This window comes from Bos grunniens, chromosome 8 (assembly GCF_055505025.1).
Source record: "Bos grunniens cultivar Pamir isolate PY7600 chromosome 8, Bosgru_T2T1.0, whole genome shotgun sequence".
NCBI lineage: Eukaryota > Metazoa > Chordata > Mammalia > Artiodactyla > Bovidae > Bos > Bos grunniens.
This window is the reverse complement of record NC_141172.1, coordinates 23,884,176-23,905,739: the sequence shown is the minus strand read 5'-3', so window position 1 is coordinate 23,905,739 and position 21,564 is coordinate 23,884,176. Positions and strand designations below refer to the sequence as shown.

Here is a 21,564-nt window from a genome sequence, read left to right as displayed (position 1 = left end):
ATCATCACCACCACCATTGTCGGCATCCTCATCTACATTTAATAAGTTAAAGATAAGCCATGCCTAAGTGATTGATATATACTCTATCATTCAATCCAAACCACAAAACCATGAGACCAGTATTATCCACATTGTAAAGAATTTGACCAAAGCCCATAGCTAGTGGGTGACAAGGACCAAGATGCAAACCCAGGTCTGCCGGACTCCCCTCATATGCTCTTAGCCACTGTGTTCCACTAGTACCCATAAAAGCCACTTGTGTCCTTCTTTATGTATTTTATGAATTTATTTGTATTAACTACTGTCATAAGAAGGACTGAGAGTAGGAGAGAGCCAATTCCTCAAGTCCTAGAGAGACAGATAAGGCAGAGATGCCCTGGGTGGGTCATCTAGCCTGGAGTCACCATGGAGATGATCCTAAATGTCACAAAGACCCAAGGGGACTCAGTGCTCCTAAAACAGTCCGATCTATCGATCTTTCTCCAATTTCTTCCCTTCCTACTCATCAGAAAAGCTTATTAGTTTTGACACTACCACACAATCTTATATAACTATATTAAGAAGGGGGAGAGAAGGAAGGGGTGTAAAAGAACTAAAAATACCTAATCTACCAAAACAGACTAGGTCTAAAATCAATGAGTCAACAGACACCAGTATATATATCACACACACACACACACACACACACATACTATTATAGGGGGGCTTTCCTGGTGCCTCAGAAGGTGAAGAATCCACCTGCAATGCAGGAGACATGGGTTTGATCCCTGGGTTGGGAAGATCCCCTGGAAAAGGGAATGGCTACCCTCTCCAGTATTCTTTCCTGGAGAATTCCATGGACAGAGGAGTCTGGCAGGCTACAGTCCATGGGGTCTCAAAGAGACATGACTGAGCGATTTTCACTTTCATACTAATATATTAGTATATATACTATGGACTTCCCTGGTGGCTCAATGGTAAAGAATACGTCTGCCAAGGAGGAGATGCAAGTTCAGTTCCTGGGTTGGGAAGATCCTCTAGAGGACGAAATGGAAATTCACTCCAGTATTTTTGTCTGGGAAATCCCACAGACAGAAGAGCCTGGTGGGCTACAGCCCATGGGGTCACAAGAGAGTCAGACACAACTTAGCAACTAAAACAACATTATTAAGGAATTTTAGGGAAAATATTAGTAGAAACAGATCCAATTATTTACAATTGTTCTCTGGGGAAGTTATAATAGAGACTAAGGGGTGGCTGCTTAAGAGACTCTGCCGTTTTATAAGCATTTTAATACCATTTAGTTTTTCAAATCAAGTGCCAATATTCCTTTGATCTGTGAAAAATGATGAAACAAAAATAATAAAACCTACCCTCCTAAGTGGCCTCCTTTAGCTTAATGGCCTCCAGAAAGGAGTTCAAACAGAGACAGTACAATTTGATATGGTTGGTGGAGCCATGAGATCTGAGTCACTGCAGATGGCAGGTGCCTGGTGTTGAGTCAAGAGCCCTGGATCTTGAAACAGAAGACCTGGGTTCCAGTCTTGGCCTTGGTGCTCCAAGCTCTGTGGCCTTAGGCAAGGTGCATCATCTCTCCGAGCTTCTTTATCCCATAAGGGCAGTCATCCACACCTGATACAACCAAGAGGATTAAATGCCATAAATCCCAATCCAGTGACACAAACTAACCTCAAGGTAAGAAGACAATGAGTGGGGACCTGAAAGTCTGGGCCAGGGAGGTGAGAGCCATGGAAAGATAGACTTGAATAAGACATACAGGCTTCTTGCCCATGAACCAGGCACTGAACTGAAATTTCCTTTCCCCTCCATGCTGTTTCCCAGTTCTCTGATACCATGGAGTATATTTTAGGGTTCTACAGACTCAAAAGAGAGGCAAATAACCCAAGCGTCAATCTGCATCCCCCTGGACGAGGCTTACACAGACCTTGAACCCATCTGATCCCTGCCTGGGCCATCTTGAACAAAGTCCCTCCTTGACTCCTTCTAATTTAAAAAAAAAAAAAATGTCTCCAAATTCCTTAACCTTAGGATCAAACCTTAGGCCCCAAAGAGGAACCTCCAACCCTTTCTCCATTATCACTATGTCACACTTTGTGAGAGGCCTGGTCATAGCTGTCATTTTAGGACAAGTGGGTCCAGGCTTCCCAGGAATCAACCCAATGTGCACCATTTTTTCCAGGTTCGGAGCATTTAGAAGAGCTCATAACTTAAGGGCCAGCTGCCAACTGCCTGGTTGCCAAGGGCTCCCTTTCTCCCCACCCCCGCCCCCTCCCTGGATTCAGAGCCTGCACTAGCTTGGGAATGAGAGAGGTCTGGCAGTCCATGCTTTCCTAGGACTGCCATAGAACCTTGTCCTTTCCTTCCATTTGTCTCTCTTTTGAGTCTGTAGAACCCTAAAATATACTCCATGGTACCAGAGAACTGGGGAACAGCATGCTGGGGAAAGGAAACTTCAGTTCAGTGCCTGGTTCATGGGCAAGACTCATGACAAGACTCAACCATCAGACAACACTGTTGTTACTGGTATGTCATGATGTAAAGAGGTAGAAAGATGCCCTGTGAAGCAGCCCTGGGCAGAGAGGCCCAAAAACAAGACTCTAGATCAGGCCTGAGGCACCCCTACCAGGATGAGGAGGCAACAACAGAGTTAGGCTGAAATATCCCCAGAGGTCGCAAGAGACATGGCCTGCTCTGAGTAGACAGCACGTGACATGAACACACAGACCTGCAGATTCAATCCCCCCAAAATGAAGTTTATTCTTTGGCACTTCATACTTGGCAAGGGACGATCATAATGTCAATTTATACAATGATTAAACTAGTAAAATACATCTGGATGGGAAGGAAACCTCAGAGACCAGCTTTGATTCCATGAGCACAAGGTAAAGGGCCCAAGATGGGGAGACAGCAGAGGGAGGGTTAGGGGACTTAATTAGCCAGTGATTAAATGTCATTTTCCTTGAGTCAAGTGATTCTCATTTTATTCAAGTGTCCAGGAAACGACGATGAATTTTTTTTTTTCATTTTTGGGGAATTCTTTTTTTTTTTTTCTTTTTTGGTCCAATGAATAGCTCAACCATATGATTTCATAAGTATTGTGCAATTTCTAAATTACAACCTTTAAAAATCAGGCTGACACTGTCAACTCCTGCTGGTTTGGATTTTCTGAGTCACCTACAGAAAAACGGCTGCTCCGCCGAGAGCCTGTCTGAGAAACGGGCCTGTATATTCTGTGCCCCAAAGCATCTATTTCCTCAAAGATGTAGCCAGGAGGCTCAGGGTATGAAGCCAGGCACCTGCTCATTTCCTTAGGAGTAAAGCTGATGGTGTATGTGGTCTGGCCCTCCACAGGGATATTTCCTTGGGGCCCAGACCAGACGGGCTTGCAGCTTTTGGTCATCATGGGCAGGTGGGGCACGTAGTGGGCTCGTGTGGTGGTCAGGCAGTCCAAGGGCTCAGTGGGAAGGTTCAACTGGGGGATGGGCTTGGCTGGCTCTGTCCGCGTGCTGGCCCACTGCTTGTAGTCCTCTTTGGTCGTGGTGGAGCCTTCAAAGCGGCCACCCTTCTTGACCGAGAGCGCAGGCCGGCAGGACTCAGCTGGGGCACCCTTAGGGTACGTGTAGTGGGTCTGCACTGTTGTCAAAAGGTCCATCTTCTCTTCAGGAGGGACATACATGGAGGGAGGTTTGGAGAACACCTGGGGCGTTGGCCAGGCTTGGTACTTATCTCGAAATTCAGTGGTGTTGGAGAAGGGCGTGTCGAGCCCATAAGGCCTGGCAGGAGGTTTCAAGCTCTTGGCTGGCTCCCCCATCAGACCCCGGTATGACTCTTTGTGGGTGGTGAGGCTTTCAAAGGGGATTTCACAGGGTCTGAACTTCTCTGACTCATGCACAAAGCGCTTCTCCAAGGGGTGGGCCACGTAGCTCATCTTGTAGTTTGTCAGATCCTCCAGGGGGACGTTACAGAGCTTGGGCACAGCTGGAGGCTTACAGCTCCTGGTGTTCACCAGGCCCTTCATGGAATAGTCGTCCTGCTGTGTGGTGCGACTATCAAACTTGGTTGATGCTGGCCGGTAGTGGTGAGGTGGACGAAGCAGCTCGCGTCTTGGTTGGTTCCAGGGTAAATAGTCGGCTGAAAATAAAGCAGAAGTGTTGATTATTCATAAATCCAATCACTCAACCTGCATGTATTCCCAGAAGCCCCAAAGCCACAAGCCAGTCTTCAGGGAGATGTTACAGGAAACAGAGGAAAACTAGATCCCTGCCACCACCTCAACCAAGGGCTTGATGTTTCAACTTGGTGGGATTTGCAGATTATCGTGCAGCAGAAGGCTTCTCAGGTGGTGCTAGTGGTGAAGAACCCGCCTGCCAATGCAGAAGATGTAAGAGATGCAGGTTCGATCCCTGGGTCAGGAAGATCTCCTGGAGGACGGCATGGCAGCCCACTCCAGTATTCATGCCTGGAGAATCCCCACGGACAGAGGAGCCTGGAGGGCTACAGTCCATGGGGTCACAAAGAGTCGGACATGACTGACGTGACTTAGCACGCACACAGATGCAGAAAAGACTACTTTATAGGAGTCTCATCACACCCACAATGCTGCATGGAGGGACTGTAGAGGGTCCACAGCCACGAGTGGACCCATGGAACGGATTCCAACAGAGTCCAACTGCTGGTTTTCCCTCATCCGAGAACAGTTCCATTCCTCTAAGGGAAGGTGCCCTCTGTGAATCAGCAAAGAGTGACTGGGAAACTACATGCAGAGCAGTGAGACCAAGGATTCACAACCCAGCCCTGCTGGGCCACCAGCCAGACCTGCTAGGCCTCCTGGTCATCCATGGGGCAATCACCATTATGTTCCTATCATCACACATACACTCCACATACATCAAATACGGCACTCCAGGGGAATAAGGGGGACTATGTTGGCTAACCAACTCTGAATCCACAGGGAATTCTCTTGCCTACAACTTTACAAAGAGAACAAAAGCAGTCTTTGAGGTATATAGCTAATACCAGTGGAGTCCACAGACACACGTTTTTTAAACAGCTTTCTTGAGGTATAATTTGTATAAATACAAATGCACCATTTATACTTATATAAATATAAAATGCACCATCTCACACACATAATTTAATAATTTCTACACAGTTGTGCAACAACTTATAATCAAAATCTAGTTATGCCGAATCCCTTGCTGTACCACATAAATTAACAAAACATTGTAAATCAACTATACTTCAATAAAAAAATTTTTTTTTAATCTAGTTATAGAACATTTCCATCACCACCCTAAAAATCCAATCAAGCCAATTTGCAATCTTCATTCTCATCCCTGGGCAATAATTAATCATTTCTTGGTCACTATGAATGTGCCTTTTCTGGACATTTTCTATAAATGGAATTGCACAATATATCGTGTTTTGTATTGGCTTCATCCACGAAGCATAATGTAAAGGAGGTTCATCCCTGTAACAGCATGCATCAGCTGACTCCCTTTTATTGTTGAATAGTACTGGAATAAATTTTGTTTATCCATTCATCATTTGATGGGCATTTGGATTGTTTTCATCATTTCGTTATTATGAAAATTTCTGCTGGAACATTTATAGACAAGTGTTTGTGAGGATATATCTTTTCATTTTCCTTAGGTCGATACCAAGAAGCGAAATTGCTAGGCTATATGTTTAATTTATGTTTAACTTTTCAACATACGGCCAACTTCTCCAAAGCGGGTGTGCCACTTCACATTCCTACCAAGCAATGTATGAAAGTTCTCATTTCTCCACATCTTCAACACTTGTTATTACGATTTGTTTTTTAATTATAGGCATTCTATAGTGGGTGTTTAGCGGTATCTCATTGTATTTTAATTTACATTGCCCTAATGATTAAAATTTTTGAGTGTCTGTGTATGTGCTTGTTAGCCATTCATTTGTCTTTGGTAAAATATCTACCTAAATCTTTTGCCCATTTTCTAACACAGTTGTTTGTTTTATTTTTGAGTTGTGAGTTATTTTTGTATTCAAGACTACAAGTCCAATGCCAGATATGCGATTTGTAAATATTTTTTCCCAATCTGTCACTTACCTTTTCATTTTCTCGCTCAGTTCAATTCAGTTCAGTTGCTCAGTTGTGTCCAACTCTTCCCAACCCCATGAATCGCAGCACGCCAGGCTTCCCTGTCCATCACCAACTCCTGGAGTTCACTCAAACTCACGTCCATTGAGTTGGTGATGCCATCCAGCCATCTCATCCTCTGTCGTCCCCCTCTCCTCCTGCCCCCAATCACCCCCAGCATCAGAGTCTTTTCCAATGAGTCAGCTCTTCGCATGAGGTGGCCAAAGTACTGGAGTTTCAGCTTCAGCATCATTCCCTCCAAAGAAATCCCAGGGCTGATCTCCTTCAGAATGGACTGGTTGGATCTCCTTGCAGTCCAAGGGACTCTCAAGAGTCTTCTCCAACACCACAGTTCTTCGGCGCTCAGTCTTCTTCACAGTCCAACTCTCACATCCATACGTGACCACAGGAAAAACCATAGCCTTAATTAGACGGACCTTTGTTGGCAAAGTAATATCTCTGCTTTTTAATATGCTATCTAGGTTGGTCATAACTTTCCTTCCAAGGAGTAAGTGTCTTTTAATTTCATGGCTGCAGTCATCATCTGTAGTGATTTTGGAGCCCAGAAAAATAAAGTCTGACACTGTTTCCACTGTTTCCCCACCTATTTCCCATGAAGTGATGGGACCGGATGCCATGATCTTTGTTTTCTGAATGTTGAGCTTTAAGCCAACTTTTTCACTCTCCTCTTTCACTTTCAAGAGGCTTTTTAGTTCCTTTTCACTTTCTGCCATAAGGGTCGTATCATCTGCATATCTGAGGTTATTGATATTTCTCCTGGCAATCTTTATTCCAGCTTGTGTTTCTTCCAGTCCAGTGTTTCTCATGATGTACTCTGCATATAAGTTAAATAAGCAAGGTGACAATATACGGCCTTAACATACTCCTTTTCCTATTTGGAACCAGTCTGTTGTTCCATGTCCAGTTCTAACTGTTGCTTCCTGACCTGCATACAGGTTTCTCAAGAGGCAGGTCAGGTGGTCTGGTATGCCCATCTCTTTCAGAATTTTTCACAGTTTATTGTGACCCACATAGTCAAAGGCTTTGGCATAGTCAATAAAGCAGAAATAGATGTTTTTCTGGAACTCTCTTGCTTTTTCCGTGATCCAGCGGATGTTGGCAATTTGATCTCTGGTTCCTTTGCCTTTTGTAAAACCAGCTTGAACATCAGGAAGTTCACGGTTCACGTATTGCTGAAGCCTGGCTTGGAGAATTTTGAGCATTAATTTTCTAGCATGTGAGATGAGTGCAATTGTGCAGTAGTTTGAGCATTCTTTGGCATTGCCTTTCTTTGGGATTGGAATGAAAACTGACCTTTTCCAGTCCTAGTTCTTGCTAGTATCTTTTAAAACACACAGAGGTTTTTAATTTTTATAAAATTTACTTTTTCCCCCTATGTCTTAGTCTAAAAGATTTAAATTTTTAGCTCTTACATTTAGATCTCTGATCCTTTTTGAGTTAAATTTTTAGTATGGTGTGAAGTAAGGTCTAAGTTCATGTTTCTGCAAGTGGATATCCAATTATCTCAGCACCATTTGTGAAAAAGACAAATTTTCAGCTACTTTGGTTTGATTTTCATAAATAAAATTTAGAATCATACCATGCCAATTTCTTCAACAACAAAAAACCTGCTGAAATTTTGATAGGAACAGCACTGAATCTATAAATAAATTTGGGTGGACTGCACCTTAAACTGCATTGAATCTTCAATCTACAAACATGGATTCTCACTACCTATTTTGATATTATTTCTCATTCTACAAGGCTACCATTACCCTGATAACCAGATAACCAAAACCAGACAAAGTTATTACCAAAAAAGGAAATCACAGGCCAATATCACTGATAAACATAGATGCTAAAATCCTCAACAAAATACTAGCAAACAGAATCCAACAACACATTAAAAGGATCATATACCATGATCAAGTGAGGTTTATCCCAGGGATGCAATGCATATACTGATACTTCAGTATATGAAAACCAATCAATGTGATACACCACATTAACAAACTAAAGGATAAAAACCATATGATAATCTCAATTGATGTAGAAAAAAAATTCAACAAAATTAAACCAGTTTATGATTAAAAAAAAAAAAAAAACTTTCCAAAGAGTAGGCATGGGGGAACCTATTCTCAATATAATAAAAGCCAGATACAACAAACCCACAGCAAACATTATTTTCAATTTTTGAAAAACTGAAAGCATTTCTTTAACATCAGGAACAAGATGAGGGTGCCCACTCTCACCACTATTATTCAACATAGTTTTGGAAATTCTATCCACAACAATCAAAGAAAAAGAAACAAAAGGAATCCAAACTGGAAAAGAAGAGGTAAAACTCTCACTGTTTGCAGATGACATGATACTATACATAGAAAATCCTAAAGATGCCACCAGAAAACTACTAGATCTATTTCAATGAAGAATTTAGTAAAGTCACAAAACACAAAATTAATACACAGAAATCTCTTGCATACTTATACACTAACAACAAAAATATCAGAAAGAGAAGGAAACAATCACATTTATCATTGCAACAAAAAGAGTAAAATACCTAGGAATAAACCTACCTAAGACAAAAGAGCTGTATACAGAAAACTATAAGACACTGATAAGAGAAATCAAAGATGACACAAACGGTGGAGAGATATACCATGTTCTTAGACTGGAAAAATCAATACTGTGAAAGTGACTATACTACCCAAAGCAGTTTACAGATTCAATGCAATCCCTATCAAAATTACCAGTGGTATTTTTCACAGAGCTGGAACAAAAAATTTTATAATTTGCATGGAAACACAAAAGACCCCAAACAGCCAAAGTGATCTTGAGAAGGAAAAATGGAGCTGGAGGAATCAGGCTCCCTGACTTCAGACTGTGGTCATTGCTTAGTTTCTAAGTCATATCCAAATCTTTGTGATGCCATGGACTGCAGGCTTTTCTGTCCATGGGATTTTCCAGGCAAGAATACTAGAGTGGGTTGCCATGCCCTCCTCCAGGGGATCTTCCCAACCCAGGGATCAAACTCACGTCTCTTATATCTCCTGCATTGGCAGGAGGGTTCTTTACCAATAGAGCCACCTAGGAAGCCTGCAGACTATACTACAAAGCTACAGTAATCAGTATAGTATGGTACTGGCAGTTTTTTCTTTTTAATTGATCTTACTTTTAGGCCTAGATTCCTAAGAGCTACCCTCTATCACAGCATAGTTTCGTAATCAGCCTCTGATTAACCAGAAGTTATACATAAGCACCCTCTTCCTACTGGCTCAGACGGTAAAGAATCCACCTCCAATGTGGGAGACCTGAGTTCAATCCCTAGGTTGGAAAGATCCCCTGGAGGTGGGCATGGCAAACCACTCTGGTATTCTTGCCTAGAGAATTCCCATGGACAGAGGATCCTGGTGGGCTGCAGTCCATGAGATCATAGACTTGGACACGAATGAGTGACTAAGCACACATACTTAGGCACCTTAAGCCACTAAGGTTTTCACCATTTGCTAATGAATCTGTGTGTGAGTTGGAGAATACAGTCAAAGATTGTACAGTTTGCAACTTTTTCCCAGCTTTTGTTTCCTGCCACGCGGTCTCGTATCTCCTCTGCATATGCACCAGGCATCATATTCAGCCATAAAAGATGAGTAAATAACTAGACCCTTTCTCTGATCTCTTGAGCCTGCACACTGCCTTGCCCATATGCACAGTCTTCCAGACCATCAGGAATATGTATGAGCTTCTCAAGGCCCACCTCTGAGTCTGTCTCATTCTCTGAGTCTCTTTGGTAAATTTCTGACTGATCTACTGGTCTGTTGCTTGTTTCAAGTAGTACTGCAACCTCAAACTAACCGCAGAGGCTGTCTTCCCTAATTTTTTTGCCATTAATGTCACTATTGTTTTTACTGAATTGCCTGAGTACGCACTTTTCTCCAATCAGCCCTCACTGGCAGCAAAGTTGCTGGTTTTCGCAGCCTAGCCTGCCCAAGCAGAACTACCACACAGATGGAACTTGAGGGAGGGGTGATGGAAGCAGCTCCAGGATAAAACACCACACATTCCCACTGTTCATAACATTTTTAGTAGTTTTTCTTGAATAAATGGTTCTCAACTTGTTGTACCCCTTTGGTTGAGTTCCAGAGTCCTAAAATGGTTGGTTTTTACTGTTTTGTCCAGTTTTATTGTTGCTTTTTGGGGAGAGAATTTGTCAAGTTCCTCACTCTGCCACGCTGTAAGTCCTGACATCCCCACCCCTAGGCACACTCTTAAGCTTATTTCAGGCTAATAATACTACCAACTATTTATTTTAAATTGGTTTCATTTTAATTGAAAATCTAATCTTTCTCCAAGAGCTATTAATGGCTCTATCAGCATCTTGAAAGCATTAGGGGGCCTTAGAGGGAACCATCTTGCTGAATATAAACCACATGTTTCCCCCTCAGACTTCAAGCCTCACTGAAATGAGGGTATCTACCTGTAGATGCCTACACACTGCCTCAAGGTACATGGGGGGTGGGTAGGACAGGGTTTTCTGGCCCTCTCCCGTGATGGATGAAGTGTTAAGAAAACAGGTTCCTAAACTGAGAGTTGCCTCATATGATTTCTGATACCCAACAATACAGTGGAAACCACATTATTATCCAACCTCCCAACTTCCTCCACCCAGCGTATATAACAAAAAAACCTCAGAATTCCACATGACAAACCATTCACATGCCTGAAAAGCCATCAGTAAAAGCCCTTCAGGGCCAGGGTGTCATGTGCGTAATTGGCAAGAACCTCTTTAAAAGGGATTCCATTCAATAATGTGTCTAAAAAAAAAAAAAAATAGCTAAACCTAAAGCTGAGCATCAAGTAATTACACTCTCAATCTTTCCAATTGCACAGTGTTTTGAAAATGTCAAAATTACAACCAAATGCTGCTGGAGCAAATTTTACTAGTGGTTTTCTGGAGGCCAGTAAAGGCACTGGCCATAAGAGTAGTAAGAGAAAACTTTGCATATTTTTCCTATGCAACAATAGCAAGCAGAGCATATAGACATAACATAGATGCACCCATTGAAATACATCTATTTAATGACCTTGATCTTTGGTTTCTACCCCACCTTCCCTTTGGAAGGAGAACCAATGTATAGACACAAAACCATAAAGACTGCTACAGAAGACTTATTAAAGCAATACTATTTCCATAAGAGAAACAAGTCATCACATGAGCAATAAGCCAACAGATAAGGCAAGGATGTGGCCCCTCAAACGTGCATGAGGTTGTGCAGGAGGCGAAGAGCAAACGTCCTGGGCCTTCCCCAAGCTTCACTCCTGCCCTCGGCTGGCACCCGCCGAGTAACAGACCTGGTGGGGATATGTGCAACTGTAATGCCAAACTATGTCACCGGGAGCCCTTGTAAATAGAGACCTAGAAGTATTCATTCATTTATTACCTCACTAAACACATCTTCACCGCAGCATCCCCTGTGCTAAAAGTGGAAAATAAATGTTTGGCATTTAAGGCCAAGTTTTGGAAGCCACTATATCCTAGAGGAGTAATGGAAAAAATTAACCACTGAGATTATATGATATGGTAAGTATTATTCAAAAAACTAGGTTACACATAGGTTACAACTGACACCGAATGACAGATGTTTTCTTTGACTACAAACTGAATTGATTTTAAACCTGAATTTCAGAGAACTATGAAACCTACCCTCAGGTACATATGTAGCCAGAATAAACCCAAAAGGTCTAAGCATGCCTGGTTCAGAACAGTCCTGTTGCCACTTCCTTCAGTCTGTGTAAGTACACTTTTGGTAGGAATGTAAGTTGGTGCAGCCACTAAGAACAGTATGGAGGTTCCTTAAAAAACTAAAAACAGGGCTTCCCTGGTGGCTCAGTGGTAAAGAATCCACCAGCCAATGCAAGAGACATGGGTTCGATCCCTCATCTGGGAAGATCCCACATCCATCTGAGCAATTAAGAGTGTGTGCCAAAATTACTGAGCCTGTGCTCTAGAGCCCAAGAGCCGCAACCACTGAAGCCCACGTGCCCTAGAGCCCATGCCCCACAACAAGAGAAGCCACTGCAGTTAGAAGCCACACACTCAACCGGAGAGCAGCCCCTGCTTGCTGAAACTAGAGAAAAGCCTGCACAGCAGTGAAGACCCAGAACAGTCATAAATAAATAAATAAAAGTATTTTTTAAAAAAGAGTGAGAACGTATCTTTTTGGGGGGAAAAAATGAAAAACAGAGCTGCCATTTGATCCAGCAATCCCACTACCGGGCATATATCTGGGAAAAAAAAAAAACAACAATTTGAAAAGATACATGCACCCTCAATGTTCATTGCAACACTATTTACAACAACCAGGTCATGGAAGCAACCTAAACGTCCACCAACAGAGGAGTGGATAAAGAAGATGTGGTACATGTATACAATGGAGTATTACTCAGCCATAAAAAAAAAAAACCAAAATCATGCCAATTGCAGCAACATGGACGGACCTAGAGATTATCACACTAAGCGAAGCAAGTCAGACAAATACAATATGGTATCACTCATATGTGGAATCTAAATAAAAGCATACAAATAAACTTATCTATAAAATAGAAATAGAATTACAAATGTAGAAAATAAACTGTTACCAGGGGGACAGAGGGAAGGAATAAACTGGAATACTGGGATTGACATATACACACTATTATATATAAAATAGATAACAAAGAAGGACCTACTCTATAGCACAGGGAACTCTACTCAATACTCTGTAATGGCTCATATGGGAAAAGAATCTAAAAAAGAGCGGAGTCGATATATAACTGATTCACTTTGCTGTACAGAAGAAACTAATACTACAGTGTAAATCAACCATACTTCAATTTTAAAAAAAAAAAATGTAAGTCTGTGCCAGCAGACAAATTTCTGGTACCTATTAACTGCTTTAAAAAAAAGAAAATAGGGTTTTCTCAATACTAACTTTCTCAGTAAGGCAAAGTCAGCCATGACTCAGTTTTACCAGTAGAATACTATTCTCTGGTTTGCAGAGGGTAATTTGAGATGTAAATGTTTGGAGAAGGGGAAGAATATGGCAGATTAGATATTTTTTTCTGTGTGTTGATTTTGAGGGGGGATTATTTTGCGGGAGGAGAGGAGGGAGATATCCTTTTAAATAATACCACTGGGATACTCCATCCTTGTCAACGACTAAGGAAAGCGGGGAGTATTTCTCAGCCCTAAATCTCTCCTTGTACCCAGGGCAAGGTGGAGAGGGGAAGCTGAGCTGAGCAGACAGCTGTTCTGAGGAGCCTCTGATTCTGTCAAGACTTGTAAATCCAGGAAGCCCACAGGGAGGATGTAGAGAGGAGAGGATGCGGTCAGATGAGCCCTACCAGAAGCCCTGCCTCCTCACCCATCAAAGGGAAGTGCTCACTTGGGCTCTGTTTTTTTCCTGCCTGCTCAGTGTCCATTTTTTGCCCTCCTATAAACACTGGGATGAAAAGCGAAACAGAGGAGCCCTGCAGAGGCCAAAGTGCCACCCCACAACGTGCCTCATTGGGCTGACTCCTTAATACAACATCTGCCATGGTGCCTGCCTTGTTGAGGGTAACAGACAAAGAAAAAGGCAGACCCCTGCTCTCTTAGAGCCTGCAATCTAGCCAAAGAGACAAACGTTAAACTAAATTACAAAATGAATTACGAAACAAGGTAGGATAAGTCAGCCTTCAAGCACCTTACAGGATGTGTCTGGTCTGGCATGGGGGAAGGTCTGGGGCACCTTCGGAAGGTGTGATGCTTCTGCCCTTTGCAGAAGGATGAGCACTGGAGAGGGGACAGGAGGGTGGCTCTCTAAAGAGGGAAGGGCAGTGCAACATGCCCTGAGACAGAAAAGAAGTGGAGCAAAGCAACTGAAAGCAGCTCCTGTGGCCAGAGTAGAGGGGCTCAGGGAGGAGGAGCAAATCTTTAAGGCAGCAGAGGAGTGGGCAAAGGTGGGGGAGTTTATCCTAAGAACTGGAGTGATTATTTGAAGAGTTTTAGGTAGAGAAGAGGTCAGGTGAGATTTCTATATTCAAAAGATCTCTCTGCTTGCTTTCTGTGGCCAACAGAGATGAGCTGATAAGGTTGGAGAGACGCACAGCTAGGCGTCCAGCAGTACACATGGAGAAGGCAGGGTTTGGTTGTTACCAGGAGGATGCAACAGAAGGACAGAAGAAGAGAGGGGCTGCAGTGATAAAACATGGAATAAGCTGCATGGGAACAGACACAGGAGGGGCTGATGATGATGAGAAGGAAGGTTGAGGCATCAGTGGGCTGGAGGTCCCAGTGAGGCCAAGGACTGTCACAGGGGGAGTAAATACAAGAGCCAAAAGGACCAGATGGTGGAGGGCACGAAGGTGGAGCTGTTTGGGGATTTGACAGTGTCCAGAACGTGGCTTGGCAGAAAGTGGCTATGGAAGAGTAAAAGATAATAGATGACACTAAAGAAAGTAAAAGGACAAAAGAAAAGCAAAAGCAGAGATACTCAGCCACATTTAGAATCTTCCAGAATGACAGATTAACAGCTCCTGGAAAGGCTTCAGGAAGATTCTAACATCCCCTCCAGCCTCTCCACCTCCCCATGGCCAAGTGTTAAGCTTGACTAAGCCACTACTGGGGGCTTCCCTGGTGGTCCAATGGTTAAGACTCCACGCTTCCAATGCAGAGTTGCGGGTTAGATCACTGGTTAGGGAACTAAGGGGCTTCCCTGATAGCTCAGTTGGTAAAGAATCCACCTGCGATGCAGGAGACCCCAGTTTGATTCCTGGGTTGGGAAGATTCACTGGAGAAGGGATAGGCTACCCACTCCAGTATTCTTAGGCTTGTCTTGTGGATCAGCTGGTAGATAACCTGCCTGCAATGTGGGAGACCAGGGTTTGATCTCCAGGGACGATCCCCTGGAGAAGGGAAAGGTTACCCAACTCCAGTATTCTGGCCTGGAGAATTCCATGGACTGTATAGTCCATGGGGTTGCAGAGTCAGACACGACTGAGCAACTTTCACTTTCACAGGGAACTAAGATCCCATGTGCTGCATGATGCAGCCAAATTTTTAAAATACCACTATCACCACAGGCACGCAGACATCACAGACATGTGACAGGCACAGTTTTGCGCGTAGTCTTAGGGTGACCATGTACATCATAAGCAGCACAGTTACTGATCACAAACCTGGCCTCCACCCATCCCCATGGCATCAGTCCTGTGTGCTCCATAGAGTGAATGACTGCTACCTGCTGCACACACCACTCGATACCCTGTCTCTCCTACCAGACTACAAGGTCAAGGTCAGGTCATTATGCTTCCCTCACGGGTCCTAATACCATGCCTGGAATGCAGAAAATGCCCAATAAAGGAGGAAATTAGCAAAACTAATTTACGAAGTTCAGAGTCAGCACAGTGGTCCTCTTCTGGGTAGGGACGGTAACTAGAAGGGAGTATCGATGCTATACATTTCAATCTGCATCCTGTTTCCATGCGTATTCACTCAAAATTCATTGGTCTAATTTGCCTTTGTACTGTCAGCTACCTGGCAACTCACCAAGGGATTCTCACTTTCCTCTAGAACTTTCCTAAAACTTTTGCAGTCCAATAGGAATTAAAGATGAACAGGTCCTTGCTGGCTATCTATTTTACCTATAGCAAATACAGCACAAGGAACTCTACTCAATATTTTATAATACCTAAATGGGAAAAAAATTGAAAAAGAATAGATATAAGTATACATATAACTGAATCACTTTTCTGTACACCTGAAACTAACACAACATTGTTAATCAACTGCACTCTAATATAAAATAAAAAAATTTTTAAAGATTAAAAGGATTGATGTATTATTCAGGAGGAGGTACTCAGCCCATTAAAAATAATACAATTTTACAAATTCAGTAGTCTATATATTTGCACATTTTTCTGCATGTTACATTTCCATAATTTTTTAACAAGTGAATGAATCAATCAGTGGTGAAACCCAACTTGGCTTAAACTTGAACTGCTTGCCCAATACAGGATGGGAATGGCAAGCTGAGGCAGGCACTGGTACATATTTTCTGTAGGAGGCCAGATATTAAGTGTCTTAGGCCTTGCATGCCATATGATTTCTACCACAGCTATTCAACTTTGCTGCCGAAGCACAAACTCAGCCATAGATAATATACAAACCCAATGGGAGTGGCTGTGTTCCAACAAAACATACTTATGATGCTGAACTCTGAATTTCATTTAATATTCACATGCCCTAAAGAAAGAGTCTTTCTCATTTTTTTTTAATCATTCAAAAATTTAAAAACCATCCTTACCTCTCCAGCTGCACAGAAACAGGCTGAAGGCCAGATTTGACCACAGAAAAGACTGCCCAGCCCGTGCACTGAGGGCATGTGTGCATAAAACCCATTTCCCAGTCAGCACCCAGGCTCAGCCCATCCTCCCCAACCCCGCCCCTCCAGCCTCTCCCACCTTTGTAAGTAGGCAGACTCTCCATCTTGTCCCCACAAGGGTATTTACTGTCCCGAGGTTTGAAGGGATCAACTCGACAGAGGGGGTAAGGGTTGTAATCTTGTTTATATGTGGTCTGCAGATCCATGTTCTCTTCACTTGGGACGAACGGGTTGGGCTGGTGGATCTTCACTGGTAACACTTTGTGAGGCCCAAAGTCTCTCCTGTAGGAAAATAAGCACATGCCTTGGGAGCCCTTGCCTCAGAATAAGGCTCATGGTTTCCATTCAACCCAATTCTACAGGCGCTTGCTGAGAAGCCATCCTCTCCTCTCTACCGTCACTGCTCTGCCTCCTGTTTCCCACTTTTGACAAAGACATTGCCATTCACTTCTCATTCAGGTTACACACCGTCAAGGGCCAGCCATTCACCAAGTGCCTGCTCCTTACCTCCACCCTGCAGCTCATCGGTTCCTCTTTCCTCCTCAGTTCAGACCCTGACCATTTCCCATGGGTCATGTTATAACCTATAACCTGGGCTTCCTGCATTATTCCCACCACCTGCCACTCTTCTATCCTAGAGAGCCAAAATCAACTTGTCTAAACCCAAAATCTTACCCTTTCACTCCCTTGTTTAAAAATCTTCCAGATAAAGCCCAACTTTCTAGCACAGGATGCAAACCTTCCTGGACCTGCCTCGGCCTTCCTCCCTGGCTGCACCCCCCTCCCCTTCCCCCTCATTCCCCACCCCCATCCCACTGCAGCCACCCAGGACCACTGAGAAGGTCTCTCCTGTGCCTGCTGTCTCCATCTTCCTCCCCCAACCTGTTCATTGTGGAGCTGACTTCTATTTTTCAGGTCCCCCCACCTCCTTCTCTATGCTCCCAATAGCTCATGCTAATATTTTTCTTCTTCCTCTACTTAACCTCATAGAAAACCAAGAAGAAAAGACCAATAAATGCAGACAATGAACCTTTCACTTCTCAGCTCTCTAGCATCAGCACTCCCATTATTTCAGAGTATATGGAAACAATGGAATAGAAAAATCAAGACATTCTATGAAAAATAAGTATCATATACAAATGTATATATACGGAATCTAGAAAAATGGTACAGATGAACCTATTTGCAGGGCAGGAATAAAGTCGCCAACTTAGAAAACAGACACAGGGCAGAGAGGGAAGTGGAGGCGGGCAAGAACTGGGAGAATGCCACTGACCTATACATATATTGTGTGTGTGTGTGTGTAAGTCTCTCAGTCATGTTCAACTCTTTTTGATCCCATGAACTATAGCCCGCCAGGCTCCTCTGTCTGTGGAATTTCCCAGGCAAGAATACTGAAGTGGGTGCCATTCCCTTCTCCAGGGGATCTTCCCAACCCAGGGACTGAACCTGGGTCTCCTACATTGCAGGCAGATTCTTTATCTTTTGAGCCACCAGGGGAGTCCACGTGTAAAACAGAGAGCTAGTGAGAAGCTGGGTGTGTAACCACAATGAGCTCAGCTCGATGCTCTGTGATGATGTAGAGGGGTGGGAACAGAAGCTCGAGAAGGAGGCAATAAATGTACACGTGCAGTTGATTCACTCTGTTGTACAGTTGAAACTAAATACAACACTGTAAAGCAATTTATACTCCCAACTTAAAAAAGAGAAAAGAAAAAGCATGACACTCTACTATACACTCTCTTCCCAAAGCACCCCACAGTTCTACAAAGACCAAGACACTGCAGCACCACCACCAGCACAAAGTACCCTGGCTCAGCCTGGGCGCCCACGGCCCACCAGCTGCCCAGGGCAAACTCTTCAGCATACATTCCCCTCTTTCTCCGAGAACTTCTGCTTCACACAACAGGCTGTTCTTGCCTGAAACTCATTTATCCAACTGGACAGGGGGAAGGTGGCTTTTCCCTAATGGCACTTCCAAAACGACCTCACCAAGGGAAGGGGAAGGCTTCCGGACAGGAAGACATTGGGCCCAAACACCAGTAAAAACCTACTTCCCCGCGGAAATCTGGAGCAGTGTTACTGAGCCATGCTTGACTAGCAGAGGCAACACGCTCCACTGTAACCTGTCTTGCATGAATTATACATATGGTTGTCAATAAACCCAAACCAGGGACTGAAAGTGCTTGGTGGGAGGGAAGGAAGGAGTTAGGAAGCCGGAGAATTAGTTTCCCTAGGGCTCCAAAGGGGAAACAGGAGATGCTTCAGTTGAACTCCCTGTAACACCCTCTGGGTAGGTTTAAAAATACATCTCAGCAGCAGTTACCGGGCCTGCAGCCTGGGCTCTGTCCCCAGGGGCTCCGTGTTGGCAAATAGCAAGAGGAAGCGCAAAGACCTGAGGCAGCTGACAGCTGACAGTGTAAGTCAGGGTTTATGGAGGGAATGGGCTGAATAAGAACCCAGGGATCAGCTCCCCGCTCCTACCTTTCTAAGCGTGCAAGTGCCTCACACTGATATCTGTTCAAAGCTAAACCAGCTGCAGCAGGGAACTAGGACAGTCAGGCCCCTAGGCTGCCAAGAGAAATGGGAAGGCCCAGAAAACACTGGCTGATAACCAGTTAACTATAAAGTGGCTTTCATCAGAAAGTTTGTGTTCTCGAGGAGGGCTCCCAAGGGGAGGTGGCTCTCCTCATTCCCCAGAGAGCTGGAGTGGGGTTGGAGGCAGCCTGAGACCTTACAGCTCCATACAAACCTGTGTTCACTGATGGCTACCCAAGAGTTCAGCCCTGTTCGCTTCCAAGAACGTGTATCAGAAGATATCAGGTGGCAGGTGATGAGGAACAAAGCTGAATGCCCATGCTGCCCCACAGAGCCCTCCCAAGCCCAGAGCAGCCAGGGGTGCCTTCCTGACATGAGCCCGTCACACCTTGGAACCTGCACACCGAACACGAGACATTCTCTTCTGCTATTACTTCTGCTGTGAAAACCTTCCCACAAGGGCTGCCAGGCTCTATGATAACTAAAATGTACTTAATGCCCCCATTTCCTGCTGCTACAAGGAAAAAAAAAAAAAAAACAGGACTTCCCTGGTGGCGCAGTGGATAAGAATCCACCTGACAACACAGAGAGTACAGTTCAACCCCTGGTCCAGGGAGATTCCACACGCCTCAGCAGCTAAGCCCATACACCACGACTAACTGAAGCCTTGCTTGCTAGAGCCCGTGCTCTGCAACAAGAGAAAGCCCTGTGCATGGCAATGAAGACCCAACACAGCCAAAAATAAATTTTTAAACAGAAAAGCACAGGTGACTGCCTACAACTAACCTCACCAATTCATGGACTTTTCCTGAAGTTGGTTTCTCAATAGCAAAAGGTGATGTAGCAAAATCCTCATTTACCATGTTCGAGGAACGAAATTGTTAACTGAATCTTCCTCTCCAACACAAAATTCAAGACAGTTTATGAAACATCATCAATGGATTGAATTTACTGATCAGTTATAACCAAGACATATGATCTTGGGGAGGGGAGCAGTGATCTACCTCTGAAGAGAGGAAAGTAGTTTAAACTTTAATTCATTTATCCTCCACCCAAAATTATTTATCATGGCTTAACAATGAATTGAATCAGAATTTATGTTTCCTCATTATGTTTTTATGTTCAGAACATTTACTGAAATCTATCATTAACCACAACATAACTGCAGGTCCCCAACCTCTCATAATCTTACAGCCTTTAAGTTCATGTAAAAGAAAAATATTTTATCCTTCCCAGAAATTGCTCAAATTTAGTAGGTTGTGTGTTTTTTTTTTTTAAATAATACTCCCTTCTCTTCCTGGGGTACATTTCCTAGCTCCTGTGCCCATTTTGACTCTGAACCAAGAAAAAAAATGGTCAAAGATGTTAAGTTTCTTTTAGGTGCACAGTCATAAAAGTTATCTAGTATGGAAAGCCCTGAGTTAAACTCTGAGTTAAGTAAAGGTTAAAGAGAACCTGCTGGGAAGCCAAAACGATTTGATTTCCCATCATTAGGCAAAGTTAAAGGAAGGCATTTGACAAGAGTCTGGCAAGAGGAAGAACATAACATAACAGCTAACCAGGGTCATGAGCCTGGAAGAGGGAAAAGGATATTTTCATTATGATAAAGGGGCTACACAATACTTCGTTCAATCTCTTTTTAATTTTTAAAAAATGCTTAATATTTGTATAATCCTGGCATGCTAGAGAATTTTTTTTTTAATCTGGCCATCCCAATTTTCACATGGGATCCCAACCAGGGATCAAACCTATAGCCCCCACATTGGAAAAGTGAAGTCTTAACCACTGGACCACCAGGAAGTCCCTATTTTTAATGTTTAGCCGTGCAAACTTCAGAATTTGTTAATATATCCAAACAGTTGATCATATTAATAAGCAGAAATAATTTTAAGAGCTCCTGCCCAGAAATTAACCCATGCACTTATGATCAATTAATCTACAACAAAGGAACCCAGGATATATACAATGAAGAAAAGACAGTCTCTTCAGTAAGTGGTACTGGGAAAACTGGACACACACATGTAAAAGAATGAAGTTGGAACATTCTCTAACAATACATACAAAAATAAACTCAAAGTGGATTAAAGACCTAAATGTAAGACCAGAAACCGTAACATCCTAGAAGAAAACAATACTCTGACATAAATCATACCAATAGTTTTTTCAATCTGTTTTCAATCTCTCCTAAAGCAAAGGAAATAAAAACAGAAATAAATAAATGGGACCTGATTAAAGTTGAAAGCTTTTATACAGTTCAATGAAATGAAAAGACAACTTACAATATGGGGGAAAATATTTGCAAATGATATGAGCAGTAAGGGGTTAATATCCAACATATATAAACAGCTCATACAACAGAACAAAAAATTGATTATAAAACAGAAGAGCTGAACAGTCAACATTTTCCCAAAGAAGACATGCAGATGGCCAACAGGCACAGAGAAATATGCTCAACATTGCTAATGATCAGGAAAACACAAATAAAAACCACAATGAGATATCACG

At 43.2% G+C, this 21,564-nt stretch overlaps 1 protein-coding gene across 2 annotated transcripts in view; it reads right to left on the bottom strand.

Moving 5' to 3' along the window:
• Positions 1-2,953: 2,953 nt before the first annotated feature.
• Positions 2,954-21,564, bottom strand: part of SAXO1 (stabilizer of axonemal microtubules 1) — a 110,523-nt gene continuing 91,912 nt past the window's right edge. For both annotated transcript variants that reach the window (XM_086414974.1, XM_086414975.1), the window contains exons 3-4: positions 16,601-16,803; positions 2,954-4,131 (exon numbers count right to left, since the gene is read on the bottom strand). In XM_086414974.1, coding sequence (XP_086271100.1) covers positions 3,128-4,131; positions 16,601-16,803 — 1,207 coding nt within the window. In that variant the 3' untranslated portion in view covers positions 2,954-3,127. The remainder of the gene's footprint in view (positions 4,132-16,600; positions 16,804-21,564) is intronic.